We start from the raw sequence: 16,364 nt of genomic DNA on the forward strand, positions 1-16,364 counted from the left end.
TTTAAGACATAAGGAAAATAATCATTTTATAGTATTAATGAAATTGACATATTCCAGGAAAGAAATTCATGTAACAAATTTGATTAACTTAGATATAAATACTGTAGGAGTTCAGTAGCTTTAGTTTTTTGATTTTCCTTATGAAGATAGAGGTATATTTACATATTGGCAAACTTCAGAACGTTTTTAAAAACCTACATCTTTTTATTGCAGTGTTTATACTTGCTTGAAAATACAAAATGTAGCATCGATAAAACTGAAGCATGTTGAAAGATACACCCAGAGAAAAGTCTGTTCAGGGCAAGCAGTGATTTTTCCTGGCGCCCTCCTGCACATGAAGGGAAGCAATGCTTTTCTTCATGAAATGAGTCGGTTTTGTTACAGCTTACGTAAACAGTGTCACAAAAAACATTCTGTGATGCATTCATTCATGGCCTAAATATATAAATACATAATATATCCTATAATGGCTTCTCATCATGCATTTTCTCGTCATGCTGACTTCACACTCAGTCTCTACATACAGATTGAATAGAGCCATTTAAAAAAACTGAAAAAATAATTGTAGACATAATAGTATGGGTACAGAATAAAGACATTTATCATTTGACAAATATCAGATTATCAGTTGTTTTTGGCTGAAATAAAATTGTACAGATTCAGGCTTTTTGCAATAATTTGCTGGTAACTTACAGAAATATTAGCATGAATATATAACTATTTAAACTTCAAATCTGCTCATCTGATTCTAAAAAATGCAAGTTTACATCAACGTAAGTATTTGAGCTGCGTTCTGTCACATGTATATGCTGAAGATTATTTGATCCAATAAGTTAAACCAAGAAGAGATTTATGGAATTAATTCACCAACAACACATACACATCAATAAAGTAAATACTTTTTATAAAGATTAAAGATTTTTGACAATTTTGTTATAAAAGTATCTGAAAACATTACAACAGTGTGATAAATAATATACAAATGATCTTTTAAAATATGAATAGGGAGCCTGCTTCCCTAAAATGTTATTCTATTAATGTTAATATGTTGCTTCTTAAAAATGACTTTGTAAAACCTGATAAATATTCTCAGTAATCTTTTCTAATAATAAACATCTAGTACTACTATCAGTTAGACTGCAAACTTATAGATAGGAAACAAAAATAGCTTTGAATAGGTGTGACAAATACCATTATTTCCGATGGGTTCTTTTTGTTATTGTTTCTTTTTGCGATAATGAACCAGAAGTACTTTGGAAATAATTTTGTTGCATCTACCATTTTCCAGGTATTGTGGTCCCACATTCATACCACTGGACATAATTGATTTGGGTATGACCACCTATTTCTCCAAATTGGACAGGTTCCTGACGAACAGCTCTGAAATAGCCTAAGAGGAAAAATAGTTCAGTTTAATAGAGCTTTCGTATTTTTGCCCACACTATTCACAGATGTAAGGCTGTTCAGAGGCTGAAGATTATTCTAAGTGAAATAATTTATAAAACTAATAGGTGTAGTGGATCTGATATTTATCCAGTGATACAATGGTCTTAGGACTTGAGTCTTGACATTTTTATTAGCAAGCCAGTACAGTATATCAGAGTAGTTTTGGTAACCCATTATAGCTAAGTATCTTGTAGAGACATCTTTTAAAAGGCTTGGGGATTTTGTGTCCATGAACAAACTATGTTCATGAAAACCTCCTCAAATGATTAGAAGTATTTAAAAGAACCTCCTGTGTTTTCCTCAGTTATTTGGACAATTTACTCCATTTTGCTCCGCTTAGACAAGGATTAAAATTTCCAGTTCTCATTACACAGCCTGCTGGTAATACATATTTAGAAAGTTACTGAGTATATTTACCTCTCTGATTTATTTTAATTGCTTTATATAGATTGAAAATAATTTTTTTCTTAACAATTTAACAGAGCAGGAAAAATGATTAGGTCTGTTCCATATGACCTCAGCCATGAGGACATCTGTGAGTGGGACAAGATTTTTGTTTTTCTCAGAATACATTTATATATCTAATTTCTTGAGCTGAGCTTGAGTTGAGTTTCTTTCCCCAGGAATAAAGTAGCAGTTGTGTAGCCCTCGGTCTTTCTTTGCTATTCTGCAAAGCCCCATATGTAGGATGATCAGAAAGCATACCTTCTTTGGTGGGTAACTGGTCAGAGGTGAGTTGCTGTCCTGTGCGACCATCTAAAAATGAATCCACAAACTGGCAGTGATCTTCTCCATGGCCCCTCTGATCTCCTATGTTGTAAAACTTGCCTGAAAAACCAGAATCGAAACAATGTTCTTTTCTTTAGTTTATGAAATCCCGTGATTAATTATTTCAAAGGGTAGTCTTGGCCTTGCTTTCTCCTTAGTCCCAGAGGTGGAAGCCACTAGCATCTCCTGAACTACAGATGTTCCGTAGCTGCTCTACTGTCCCTTACAGATCAAAGTGGTTTTTATTTTTAAGTGTAAATAATACTATTACTCTCTCCATAATTCAATCCAGTAAGCCCTAGAATACAACTTCTCCTTTACGAAATCTCCTCCAAACCTAGTAGGATTGACCAGTACGCCTTGCTTCCTGCCTTTGTACTTTGTCTTTCCTCTACTTCTCCAGAGATCCTTTGTCCCTAGACTTTCTGTAGTTCGTTACTTCTCAAAATTTTATTCTAAGCAGAAATACCTTTGTAGACAGACCTTCCGTAAAACTGTTCTACAAAAGGAGCTTCCATTTCTGTCTATCCCTAGTAAAAATTGTCTTCAAAGCCCCTGAGTGACATTTGTGCGTAATTTACATATTTTCTGTGTCTGTGTTGGGACTAGTCTTTCCACCTTATGAATATAGAAGAAAGCATTATAAATGCGTATTGCAAGGGGTTTGGGCCCTTTTGACATCATAGTGATGTCACATTCATGATTAGTAGTCACATTTTAATGCTTGGGTGGTCATGGCAGTACTGAGCTTTGCTGTTGAGGTGCCTGCCTGTGCAATTCAAGTTGATCCTAATACTACTGTTTCATGTTGCATTTTCATTATCTATCTCCAAATTGCATATCTTTAAGCCTTTGTTTCCCTATTGTAATTATTTCTGTAACATCTCTTTTTTGAAGGGAACTTGTGTAGGTAGGGAGTCTGAAACTACAGAGAAAGGCTAGGGTACAGAATGCTGCTAACTATGCCTTAAAAGCAAAGGTTTGGACCATACCTGTGAGGGAATCACTCAAATAAATCTTGTATCTGAGAGAGTTACATAGCTGCACTCCGACAAATTTTTTATACCACGTCCTTTTAACATACTGTTTGCCTTTACACTCTGAATAAGAGTCTGAATTAAAGGGTCTTTCAGTCCAGATGGCATCTCTTCCTGCTGTATGTAGAAGACACATGATTTGGGTCAGTATTTAACTCTGAAGAACTAAGCTTTACAACAAAAGCAGCCCACAGAAGTCATTACCAATTTGCTAATACCTTACATCTTTAATACTGTGAATACTGGAGGATATTTGAAAGGGTTTAACAAAGTCCAGCATTTGTATCTGTCAGTAGTGAAGTAAACTTCAGAACACTATCATAGATACTGGACCAGGCTGTAGTGCCAAGTGTGTAAGTACTTTCAGGACTCCTTTTTGCCCTAGTATAAAACTCAATGTGACCAAATTAAACAGAAATTTTGAGTGAAGGTAGTACAAGAGTGAAAGCAAATTTTAGCCCCCCCCCCCTCCCATGGGTTCTAGATAGATGCTTTGCTCAAGGTTTGTGCTTACCTAATTGAGAAATGTATGTGTGCCCATTAGACTGGTACTTACCAGAAATTGGCTCACTCACTCTTGGGTCAGCTGAGGAGAAATAAACAGAAGAGAGCCAGTTAGGTGAGGTTCTGATAGTACAGTGATGCGGTAAAGAAGATGGGGGTCTTGTGCTTAGGTCTTGTTTGCGAAATGATACAGTCTTGCTAAAGAGTGACTCTGAAAGTTTTGTTTTCTTTGGAAACGGTTATTGAGCACCCTTGAGGTACCCATGTGCATCTTTTACATATAATTTGACCAGATTTGCTCTTCTAGCTTTTAATTACAGAAACTTTCTCATTTAGTTTTGTATAAAAACTATTCATTGTTAAGGATATTCACCAAGGATATGATATATTCTAGTTAGTTAATTGTTTTTTCTATATATACAGATGAATTCTATTGAGAAATTAAAGCTTGGCATGCACAGATTGTTTCACAAAAGTCATATACTCTGTTTCTGATGCACTCAGTGGACATTACTCATTTAAGGAAGCATTCATGCACTACATTTTTGGGTATAGATTAAAATTTTCATTTTCTTTCCTGATATAAACCTCAATGAAGAAAAGCAGTGGTTCTGTAAGTACTTCCTCTTTTTTTAAAAAATATTTTTATTTTCTATATTCTTTGTTTACATTCCAAATGATTTCCCCTTTCCCGGATCCCCCTCCCCATATGTCCCATAAACCTTCTTCTCTCCATCCCTTCTCCAATCACCTCCCTCCTTTTTCTCTGTTCTTATATTCCCTTCCAATGCTAGATCGATCCTTTCCAGGATCAGGACCCTCTCCATACTTCTTCATGGGAGTCATTTGTTATGCAATTTGTGCCTTGGGTATTCAGGGCATCTGGGCTATCAGAGATTGCATTCCATGTGTATTCTTTTGTGATTGGGTTACCTCACTCTTCCTCTATTAGGTTTTTCTCATGGACTTTCAGAATTCAGGACACACTAGGCTCCAAATAAGCCCCTATGTAAAACACTCCTCGTTAGACCCTCATATCCCTGTTGGGGATCACTGCTCATGGATTACCTGATTCAGTACTGAACGCCACTGTGTTGCTGGCGGGACCCTCACCAAGTGGATTTTTGGGTTTCACCTGGAATTCATAGCTGTATAAGGAGAAATAAAAATAATAGTAATATATTATTAAAGGATAAGGAGCAACATTCTCTTACTATACTAACCTCTGTCTCTTTTCGACATGACAATTTCAGGTTTTACATTCTAAACATCTTGCCTGATGTCTCAGAGGAGAAAAATAAAATGTTGGCTGTCTTAAGACAACAAATGGGCAGAAGTAACCAGGCAGGTTTACAATGGATACATAGGAAAGATCTGTGCTGACCCACACTAATTCCAGTAACAAGGAACCTCCCTTTGCTTCAACTGTCAGGTGCAGAGCTTTCCTGTTCCCTGCCATCCCCACCCTGGTCCAGCATAAGTGTGGTCCACCACACTTGTGCTCTGCAGTGTGGTGTCTGAATCACAGCAGAGGTGGCAGCAGGCAGCCTTTCTCTGTTGTCCCGCCTCTGCTACTGGAAATGAAGACTAGCACTGAGAGTTACCAGGATGAGTTCACTAAGTAGTTACAAGAATGGACACACATTAGGAAGTTTCTTTGCAAGGTTGGATGTGTCTCCTGGAACTTGGGTCTGGTCAGGCCTGATACAGATCACAGGAAGCCTTAAGGTCTAGAAAGTGGACCAACTGGGACCTGGAACATGAGCAGAAAGCTGAGACTTGGCTCTCCCCCACTCACCAAGTCAGGCTCACAGTTTTTAAAAAGAGTCAGGCATTAAATTGTGCCGTATTTGACAGATCTTATTCATAAGATATAGAACCTGCAAATCCTCTTGAGAAACCCAGAGCAGGAAGGCAGTATATCATTTGCCTGAACCTGAATTCTTTAGCAGAGGACTTAGCCCCAAAGTATAAGAAGGCTGAGTCAGATGATAGTGTTTCATGATCTATGCAAGGATTTTGGAAAATAATTCTTAACTTTGAGAAGGTTGCAACAAAGAAGAATGCACACACTACACAAGGTAGGTATTTTGTAAGCAAGTGAGAAGCGGAAAGATGACAGTTTGTTGCAAAGGGTGCTGAAAAGAAAAAAGTGGGGCGGGGTGGGGGAATCCTAGGAGTTTCTTAACTATAGATCACATGACAGATTCCAGGATTCAAATGATAGAAGCCTCTTTTTAAAGTCCCTACTATGTATCATAATCATTCTGCATATATAAAGTACAGCACACAAACCACATAAGGTACTCTGCCAAAGTTTCATCTCAGAACAGTGATGCTCATAACTATTGTAATATTTTTCCACCTTTATTTACAATCTTTATTTACGAAATAGATATTTATGAAATAGAAATTAAAATTTACCTTTTAATTCTTGAAAGCTAAAGGACTGATGTAAGGTTCTGTGCCAGTTGCCATAGGAAAGACCAGAGCTGGGAAGATGACTCAGTGGGTAAAATGAGCCCCATGCAGCTGTGAGAACCAGAGTCCAGATCCCTGGGACCCATATCACACAGGGGAGTTGTAATTCCAACTCCAGTGTGCCTATAGCCTAATGGGGAGTGAGGACAGCAATCTCCAGAAACTCACAGGCCAGCTTGCATGGCCATGTAGCAGGACACAACAAACCTTAAAGCAAGGACTCCAGGCTGTGCTCTGCCTTCCACTGTGCTCTAGGGCATGCACCCGTGCACCTGCACTTACATACATGTGATAACAGCCATATACAATTCTGTGCTGAAAACACACATACCATACATGTGATAACAGCTATATACAACAATACTGTGCTGAAAACATGCATACCATTCACTAAACTTACATACACGGGGTATTTCCAAGGTTTGTCCCCTCAAACAGTCCCAATAATAATATAAAACCTCACAAATCTGGTGAGCTAGTGATGGGGGATAGTGGAGTAGAAATTCACTGGCACATGCTGTTTGATTTAATGTGCCAGTCCGTCACATCCATTCTAGGCCGCTGGCAGCCAGCCCGTGCCTTGGCCACGGCTGGCCACGCGACTCTTGCTGTCGTTCTTTTAGCTACCTCCACTTGAGCTCCATTTGCAGCATGGCCACGAGTCTCCCATAACTGACTTTTCTGAAGAGTTTTTCCAATCTGATGCAAGTTTGGAAAAATAATTTTTAAACTGTTTAACAACATGAGGACATTTTTTTTGGATGATTAAGCCCTGTATAAACAAAAATTTGTGCTGGCAAAATCTTTTCCAGAAAGCACATTTTGCCACATGAATGACACCATAGGCATCTAAGAGGAAAGTCTCAAAAAATGATTGCATGTAGTTATAGGGTGCTACCTAAAAAAATTATTTAGGGAAACTAAATAAACATTTAGAAGATAAAATTAACAGATACTAGGACTAAAAGTCAAAGTGACAAAAATAAGAAAGTTGGATTATTGTTGAACACCCAGCTGGCAGAAACTATCAACTAGGGACATCAGCCCTAGAAATTGTGTGAGAAAATTCCCAGAACTTAAAGATGGAAGTTTTCAGATTAGAGAGACCTACTCTGTACCCAACAAGATAAGAGAAAAGAAAAGAAAGAATACATATTTGATTTCAGATCTTCAGAGTCCCAAAGTATAATGACAAAAAGCCCCAAAACTGAGGGAGTAAAATAATGGGCCCTATTGCAGGGACCCAGAATCAGGATGGTCTATTAACTGCCCCGTATGACTGGAAGATACAGGCAGGAGTCCGGAGACGATAAAAAGGTCTTTATCATCATTTCACTTTTAATCCATTCAGCTAAACAACAGAATCAGTAGAACACAGAGAAAAAGTAAAGACTTGTACCATCTGTCAAATATTTCGTTCTTAAGGAAGCCACAAAGTGAGGGGTGCTGGAAAGATTTTGTCGCATTCAAGGGCTACTGTATCCTAAAGGAAAAGGATAGTGGGGGTGAGAGCTGAAGCCAGCCGTTTTGAGAACAACTATAAAACTAGGCATATAATTAAACATTTATCAATGTCTGTAATAAAGGGGAAAACTGGTTCCAGAAAGTATGGTCTGCAGTTGCTGGGCTAACCTGTCAAAGGAGCTACCTCTGCAGTGTGGGGTGTACCCCGCCCGCCCTGACCCCGCCCCCCTTTCACTCTAACCTTCGGTTTGGTGTGAACTTACCACCAAGTTACAGCTTTCCCCGTTTAATGTACGTGTTAGTTCCATGATTCCTACTGTTTAAAAAAGCAAAGCTAACAAAATTCTCAAACCTAAAGAAAACTGTTTATAAAATTACTCTTTATACAGAAACACTCAGAGGTTCTCTCTTGGTTTAGAGGCTGTGTGGCTATTAGATCATTTTACTCCTGCTGTGTGTAGTCTTAAAGTGCTGGAGATCTGTTTCGGTGAGTTTTCTGTCACAGGAAGAGAATCGGAGAAGTGGAATAAGAAGAAGGATTACATTTCCCTAATGATTAACGATGTTGAACATTTCTCTTTTTTTTGTATAAGACATTTATTTACTAATTTATGAGGTTAACATGTATATGTTGCTAAATATATCTTGTTCAAATCCTTGTAATGCTACTTTTACTCATATTTTCACAAATAATACTAAGGACACAGTACAGCAGAGAAAGAGAGACCAGGAACATAGTAGGTCCACATATGAAGGTCCATATTATTCACACAGATTGTTTCTTGGCATGACCAAACTGTCATTTATGCAATAGCTTTCCTTAGGGAATTATTTTATCTTTTTTTAACATTTTTATTTTCTATATTCTTTGTTTATATTCCAAATGATTTCCCCTTTCCCGGATCCCCCCTCCCCATATGTCCCATAAACCTTCTTCTCTCCATCCATTCTCCAATCACCTCCCTCCTTTTTCTCTGACCTTATATTCCCCTCCAAAGCTAGATCAATCCTTTCCAGGATCAGGACCCTCTCCATACTTCTTCATGGGAGTCATTTGTTATGCGATTTGTGCCTTGGGGTATTCAGGGCTTCTGGGCTAATTAATATCCACTTATCAGAGATTGCATTCCATGTATATTCTTTTGTGATTGGGTTACCTCACTTAGGATGATATTTTCCAGATCAAACAGTTTGCCTAAAAATTTTGTGAATTCATTGTTTCTAATTGCTGAGTAGTGTTCCATTGTGTAAATATACCACATTTTCTGTATCCATTCCTCCTTTGAGGGGCATCTGGGTTCTTTCCAGATTCTGGCTATTATAAATAAGGCTGCTATGAACATAATGGAGCATGTGTCTTTATTGCATGCTGGGGAATCCTTTGGGTATATGCCCAGGAGAGGTATAGCAGGGTCCTTCGGAAGTATCATGTACAGTTTTCTTAGGAACCGCCAGACTGATTTCCAAAGTGGTTGTACCATCTTACAGCCCCACCAGCAATGGAGGAGTGTTCCTCTTTCTCCACATCCTCACCAACACCTGCTGTCTCCTGAGTTTTTGACCTTAGCCATTCTGACTGGTGTAAGGTGAAATCTCAGGGTTGTTTTGATTTGCATTTCCCTAATGACTAATGATGTTGAGCACTTCTTAAGGTGCCTCTCAGCCATCCGAATTTCCTCAGGTGAAAATTCTTTGTTTTGATCTGTACCCCATTTTTAATAGGGTTATTTGGTTCCCTGAGGTCTAACTTCTTGAGTTCTTTGTATATATTGGGTATTAGCCCTCTATCAGATGTAGGGTTGGTGAATATCCTTTCCCAATTTGATGGTTGCCGTTTTGTCCTTTTAACAGTGTCCTTTGCCTTACAGAAACTTTGTAATTTTATGAGGTCCCGTTTGTCAATTCTTGCTCTTAGAGCATAAGCTATTGGTGATCTGTTCAGGAATTTTTCCCCTGTGCCCATGTCCTCAAGGGTCTTCCCCAGTTTCTTTTCTATTAGTTTCAGTGTGTCTGGTTTTACATGGAGGTCCTTGATCCACTTGGAGTGAAGTTTAGTACATGGAGATAAGAATGGATCAATTTGCATTCTGCATGCTGACCTCCAGTTGAACCAGCACCATTTGTTGAAAAGGCTATTTTTTTCCACTGGATATTTTCGGCTCCTTTGTCGAAGATCAAGTGACCATAGGTGTGTGGGTTCATTTCTGGATCTTCAATTCTATTCCATTGATCCACTTGTCTGTCAGTGTGCCAATACCATGCAGTTTTTAACACTATTGCTCTGTAGTATTGCTTGAAGTCAGGGATACTGATTCCCCCAGAATTTCTTTTGTTGTTGAGATTAGTTTTAGCTATCCTGGGTTTTTTGTTATTCCAGATGAATTTGAGAATTCCTTTTTCTAACTCTGTGAAGAACTGAGTTGGGATTTTGAGGGGGATTGCGTTGAATCTGTAGATCACTTTTGGCAAGATGGCCATTTTAACTATATTAATCCTGCCGATCCACGAACATGACAGATTTTTCCATTTTCTGAGGTCTTCTTCAATTTCCTTCTTCAGAGACCTGAAGTTCTTGTCGTAAGGTGCTTCTGAGCCATTCAAAATTCTTCAGGTGAAAATTCTTTGTTTAGCTCTCTACCCCATTTTTTAATAAGGTTATTTGGCTCTCTGGAGTCTAAGTTCTTGAGTTCTTTGTATATATTGGATATGAGCCCTCTATTGGATGTAGAGTTGGTGAAGATCTTTTCCCAGTTTGTTGGTTGCCATTTTGTCCGATGAACAGTGTCCTTTGCCTTACAGAAACTTTGTAATTTTATGAAGTCCCATTTGTCAATTCTTGATCTTAGAGCATAAGCTCTTGGTGTTCTGTTCAGGAACTTTCCCCCTATGCCCATGTCCTCAAGGGTCTTCCCCAGTTTCTTTTCTATTAGTTTCAGTGTGTCTGGTTTTATGTGGAGGTCCTTGATCCACTTGGAGTTGAGCTTAGTACAAGGAGATAAGAATGGATCAATTCGCATTCTTCTGCATGCTGACCTCGAATTGAACCAGCACCATTTGTTAAAAAGGCTTTCTTTTTTCCACTGGATGTTTTCATCTCCTTTGTTGAAGATCAAGTTACCATAGGTGTATGGGTTCATTTCTGGATCTTCAATTCTATTCCATTGATCTACCTGCCTGTCACTGTACCAATACCATGCAGTTTTTAACACTATTTCTCTGTAGTACTGCTTGAGGTCTGGGATACTGATTGCCCCAGAAGTTCTTTTACTGTTGAGAATAGTTTTAGCTATCTGGGGTTTTTTTGTTACTCCAGATGAATTTGAGAATTGTTCTAACTCTATGAAGAACTGATTTGGAATTTTGATAGGAATTGCATTGAATCTGTATATATAAGGAAATGCAAATCAAAACAACCCTGACATTTCACCTCACACCAGTCAGAATGGCTAATATTAAAACCTCAGGAGACAGCAGGTATTGACGAGGATGTGGAGAAAGAGGAACACTCCTCCACTGCTGGTGGGAATGCAAGATGGTACAACCACTCTGGAAATCAGTCTGGCAGTTCCTCAGAAAACTTGGCATGACACTTCCGGAGGACCCTGCTATATCTCCCCTGGGCATATACCCAGAGGATTCCCCGGCATGCAATAAGACACATGCTCCACTATGTTCATAGCAGCCCTATTTATAGTAGCCAGAAGCTGGAAAGAACCCAGATGTTCCTCAATGAAGGAATGGATACAGAAAATGTGGTATATTTACACAATGGAATACTACTCAGCAATTAAAAACAATAAATTCATGAAATTTGTAGGCAAATGGTTGGAACTGGAAAATATCATCCTAAGTGAGGCAACCCAGTCACATGGAATGCAGTCATTGATAAGTGGATATTAGCCCAGAAGCTCTGAATACTCAAGACACAATTAACATATCAAATGATTCCCAAGAAAGAAGGAGAGTCCAGGAAAGGCTTGATGCAGCATTGTAGGGGATTACCAGGACAGAGAAGTGGGAGGGGGTTGATTGGGGAATGGGCAGAGAGAAGAGGGCTTATGGGACTTAGGGGGAGGGGGGAACCGGGAAAGGGGAAATCATTTGGAATGTAAACAAAGAATATAGAAAAAAAAGTTTATAACTCATGTCAAATTAAATGGAAAGAAAAAAGAAGGATTACTCAAAGGGCAATAAGGAGACAGTTTCTGACCTCATCACAGACTGCAGCATTTCAGGAAGCTTAGCAACATGTGATGTCATTCATTGTGCAACATCAGGAATAGAGATAAACATCCATTAAAAAAAAAAAAAAAAAAGCCAGGCACTGGTGGCGCATGCCTGTAATCCCAGCACTTGGGAGGCAGAGGCAGTGGATTTCTGAGTTTCAGGACAGCCAGGGCTATACAAAGAAACCCTGTCTTGAAAAAACCAAATCAAATAATAATAATTATTTTTATTATTATTATTATTTATGTCTGTGCCTTTAAATATATTATATTTATAATATAATATAAATATTATAAATATATTAAAAGATGTTTTTACTTCTATGGTGTCTTTAAGTACATACTAATAATCAAATGAGTTTTTTTGAGATCCATTACAAGTCTTCTGCCCTATTTTCCAAATTAAATAGCTACCATTTTCCTCCCTTCAGCTGAGCCAGTGTGAAATGACCACAAAAAACCCTGTTCAGTGTTAATACTCATTCACAGTAAAAGAAGATGGACAGACAGACTCAACCAATTTTGTCTTAATAAAGGGGTGATATAGCTATACAATTATAAAAATATATGGTTTTAAAAATTTTTAATGTTATAAGGACAAAAAGATATGACATTAAAAATAAAAATATCATAAGGATAGAAGTAAAAATTATTGTAATAAAAAATATACAAAGATTAAAATTTAAAAAAGAATACAGGTAAAGAGCTAGGGGGCTGAGTGGAGGAGACACGGGGGTGTTGTACATGACTGTTGCCACCTAAATTCTATACAACACACACACACACACACACACACACATGTGCATACATGCCTCAGTTTTTAGGGACAGAACCATGGTGGTGAGCAGATGCCAGAACAGGTGCATGTGTGTGTGTGTGTGTGTGTGTGTGTGTGTGTGTGTGTGTGTGTGTGTATGCATGCATACACACACAAACACACAAAAGCCTCAATTTTTAGAGCTGAAACCTGCATGGTGGTACATACCTGTAATCCAAGCCACATTAGAGATGAGGTAGTATCCAAATTTGAGGCCAACCTGAGCAACATACTAACCCATATCAAAAGGAAGGAAAGGGAAAAGGAAGTGAAAGGATGGAGGTGGAGGAGGAGATTAAAAATGACAGGGAAAACAGACTCAGAAGTCATGGAGGGTCGCGACCTCACGGCCCATTATGCCTCAATTTCTTTAACAAACAAAGGAATACTTGTCTGTTGCCCACACCTACAATTAAACTAAACAAAATGCCTGATGCATTGGCACCTTATTTTACTCTCTACCAAAGCCATTGATGCTGTTGCAAAGTAAATGCAGAATTTGCAGAGACCTGAATCTCACATAAACACTGTGTTCTAGATATAATAGCTATTTCACACACCTGTTTCTTTGAGTGAATCAAATTAAAAGTTTATAAGAAGTTACTGTGTTGTGGCTAACCATCAGTGTCAATGTTTTATCAGTTCAACATAAACAAGAGTCCCAAACAGTTGTGCTACCACTTCAGTAGGTTTTAGTCTTAGAGATGAACTCTTCCCCAGAATGCTCCTCAGCCCACAGATGTCAGTAAAAGTATTTCAATAGATGACATGAATTTGAGTTATCTTAATTACCAGAGTCCATTTTCCATAGGAAATTGTTGGACCACGTAATTCTGACACACAACAGATTCAGTTGTTCAGTAGAATAAGGTGAGTAGTAGACTTTTGGGAACAGACTGAGCCTTTTCAGCCTGAATGATCATGTGTTTCCATCTTCATTACCAACCAGTTCATCAGGAAGAGCCCATCCCATCAACATGTTACCAAATAAGGAGTTACCAGGTCATCTGAAGGCAGACTCAAAGACAAGCTGCTGACTGAGACCATTCACTATGGACTGATCTAGATCTGAGTTTATTCTCACTGACTGCATAGTGTTGGCTATCTCAGGATTATGTGCCTGACCCTAAGGGTGTCTAAGCCACATCGCCTGGCCCTATCAGTACCAGTGCCAGATTGATCATTCAAGATATTACCAGCTTCCCTATTTCTAGAATTAAGTATAATTGGTGGTTTTACAGACACAGTGGCTTGCTTTCAGAAGAGGCTCTATCTACATTTAACTTTGAGTTCAACAAGAGCTTTATGCTGTCAAGAAGAGAAAGGACTGTTCTGGCCAACTTCAGGAAAGGAGATTTGATGGGGAAAAGTAGGAAGTGTTAGGGAGTGGGCTGGAGTACTGATTGTGGTGGTTAAATGAGAATTCCCCATATGTTCATGTATTTAAATCCTCAGTCCCTAGTTGATTGAACTGTTTGGGAAGGATTAGGGAGGGTAAACTGTTTGAGGAGATCTGGCACTGGCACTGGGCTCTGAGGTTTCAAAAGACTCCTGGTATTCCCAGTTTAGTTCTCTCTACATTCTACTTGTGGATAAAGATGTCAATGCTCATCCACTGCTACAACACCATGCCTGCTTGCTTGCTGCCATGCTCCTTGCCATGATGGTCATGGATGCTAGCCCTCTGAAACTGTGAACCCCCAATAAACTTGTTCTAAAAGTTGCCTTGGTCTGATAGCTCATCACAGCAATAGAGAAGTAGCTAAGACGTTGAGACAACCAATATCAACATTCCCACAATTGATTTTTGTTTGTTTGTTTGTTTTAGAGGTAGTCAGTGAGATGGGTTCTCTCCAAAGGAAGAGATAGCATGTGTCTTCTTCTAGACTTTTCCCTTACTCACTTCAAGTGATGAGTCCCTGTCCCTGTGCACATGTGAGACCATCACCTTGCAGCAGCAGGCTGTGAGCATGAGGTTCCAGTCCAGAGATAGGAACATCCGACACCAGGTATGGAGTAAAGCTGCCTCATCAGCAGAACTGGTAGTCCCACTGCTGGCACATTTTTCCAATCAACAAGCTGGTTTTCCAACCAGCTGTTGCCTGTCCCACTATGGCAAATTAAAAAATTGAGCTTCTACATAGGAGCTTGAAACATGGTTATGTAATTAAAAACAAGAAGACTAGAGCATCATGTGAAAGAACAAGTGTGTGGTCCAATGTTACTTAGCCTCCAGAATAATGAGCGGCATTTAGAATTTCTAACCCAAAGCAGTCTTTAATCTTCATACATATGTATTTAATCTTCCCCTTGATACTTCCTCTCTGGTTCACTCTTCAACACTGACCTCTACTCCACCCATGGGATGTATATACACTAACTGCTAGATATTCCCAGTTTTCAGATTTCACATTCTAAAAATCAAGTGAAATAGTAGAAAAATGACCAAAATACATAGTGTAACACAGTAAATCATTCCAAAATCACTTGTAGTTATTCTAATAAGAAACCCTGGGGGAAATTCTAAAGTACAATTGAGTTTGTTTCTGTCCACTGACAAGTACTGCCCTATATTCTCAGTGCTGTATTCTCGGCGACACTCCCCTACCACCATTACCATGAGATGCTTTTCTAGTTGTCCTTCAAGCCCTGTTCAAACTCACACCTCCTTCCCTTTCCCAGGCTTTGTGGAATGTTGTTGCTTGACCACATCAGCACTTCCATAGGCCACTTCCAGACCTCTGGCCAGGCTGTGTAGAACACTTAACTGATTAACCTTCCTGACAGTCTTGAGCTCACAGCCAGACACCACATTGATTCCCATTTGTAGCCCCAGCCAACAAAATTGGGCTTCAGATGTCCCTGGAAAAACTGTTCTACATTTAGATCATGAGCTAATAGGTGCACCGTGAGAGTCATGAGGGCAGCTTGACTCGGAAAAGGAACACAGTGTACGTTTACAAGCAGATGCCTTTCCATGAAGATAGTGTGCAGCACCACTCACATTATTAGATGGAAAGAAAGCAGGGAACCCGAGAACGTTTTACAAGCATAGACCTACCTACTAAAAAGATCCAATGAAATGTTTTTTTATTCTTTCCTTAAAATATATTATGGTTAAAAAAAAATGGGTTTTCTTTCTCCCAATCTTGCTAAGGAAACAGAATCAAGATCGCCTGGGCTTTAACTGAAAAATATGCTTATTTTACCTAACTTAAACCTTTCATGATTATTAAAAGTGGAAAAATGTTCCATGTTATATTTCAAAATAGAGCACTTTAAAAGTCATATTTGTGGAAGAAACATATTTTTTTCTACAGTAGGCCTAAAGATTATACATAGTTAACTTCAATTAACTAGCTGTTTATTTTCTTCTAAAATGATTGGAAGAATATCCCTACAGCCAGAATCCACACAGGCTCATTCTCACGTCACTACCCATACTCTCCACAGCAAGGAGATAATAGAGGGGGTTAAGATTGGACGCTTAGGAGGCAAAGGCAGTCTAGGAACTTCTAGAAACTAATCAGAAATGTCCAAGGGCCTTTTTCTTTCGGTAATAAAATGGATTGATAAGATATTTTAGACTAAAAAGAAATCATAAAACTATACTGAAATATC

General features: G+C 38.7%; 1 protein-coding gene across 36 annotated transcripts in view; it reads right to left on the reverse strand.

The window, feature by feature from the left end:
* Nucleotides 1-179: 179 nt before the first annotated feature.
* The window catches only part of Abi3bp (ABI family member 3 binding protein), a 230,040-nt gene continuing 213,855 nt past the window's right edge, over nucleotides 180-16,364 (reverse strand). For all 36 annotated transcript variants that reach the window (XM_052159205.1, XM_052159202.1, XM_052159201.1 and 33 more), the window contains 5 exons: nucleotides 4,824-4,903; nucleotides 3,808-3,837; nucleotides 3,207-3,368; nucleotides 2,152-2,274; nucleotides 180-1,390 (listed from right to left, as the gene is read on the reverse strand). In XM_052159205.1, the coding sequence (XP_052015165.1) occupies nucleotides 1,275-1,390; nucleotides 2,152-2,274; nucleotides 3,207-3,368; nucleotides 3,808-3,837; nucleotides 4,824-4,903 (511 nt within the window). In that variant the 3' untranslated portion in view covers nucleotides 180-1,274. The remainder of the gene's footprint in view (nucleotides 1,391-2,151; nucleotides 2,275-3,206; nucleotides 3,369-3,807; nucleotides 3,838-4,823; nucleotides 4,904-16,364) is intronic.

Source organism: Apodemus sylvaticus, chromosome 15 (genome assembly GCF_947179515.1).
Source record: "Apodemus sylvaticus chromosome 15, mApoSyl1.1, whole genome shotgun sequence".
Lineage (NCBI taxonomy): Eukaryota > Metazoa > Chordata > Mammalia > Rodentia > Muridae > Apodemus > Apodemus sylvaticus.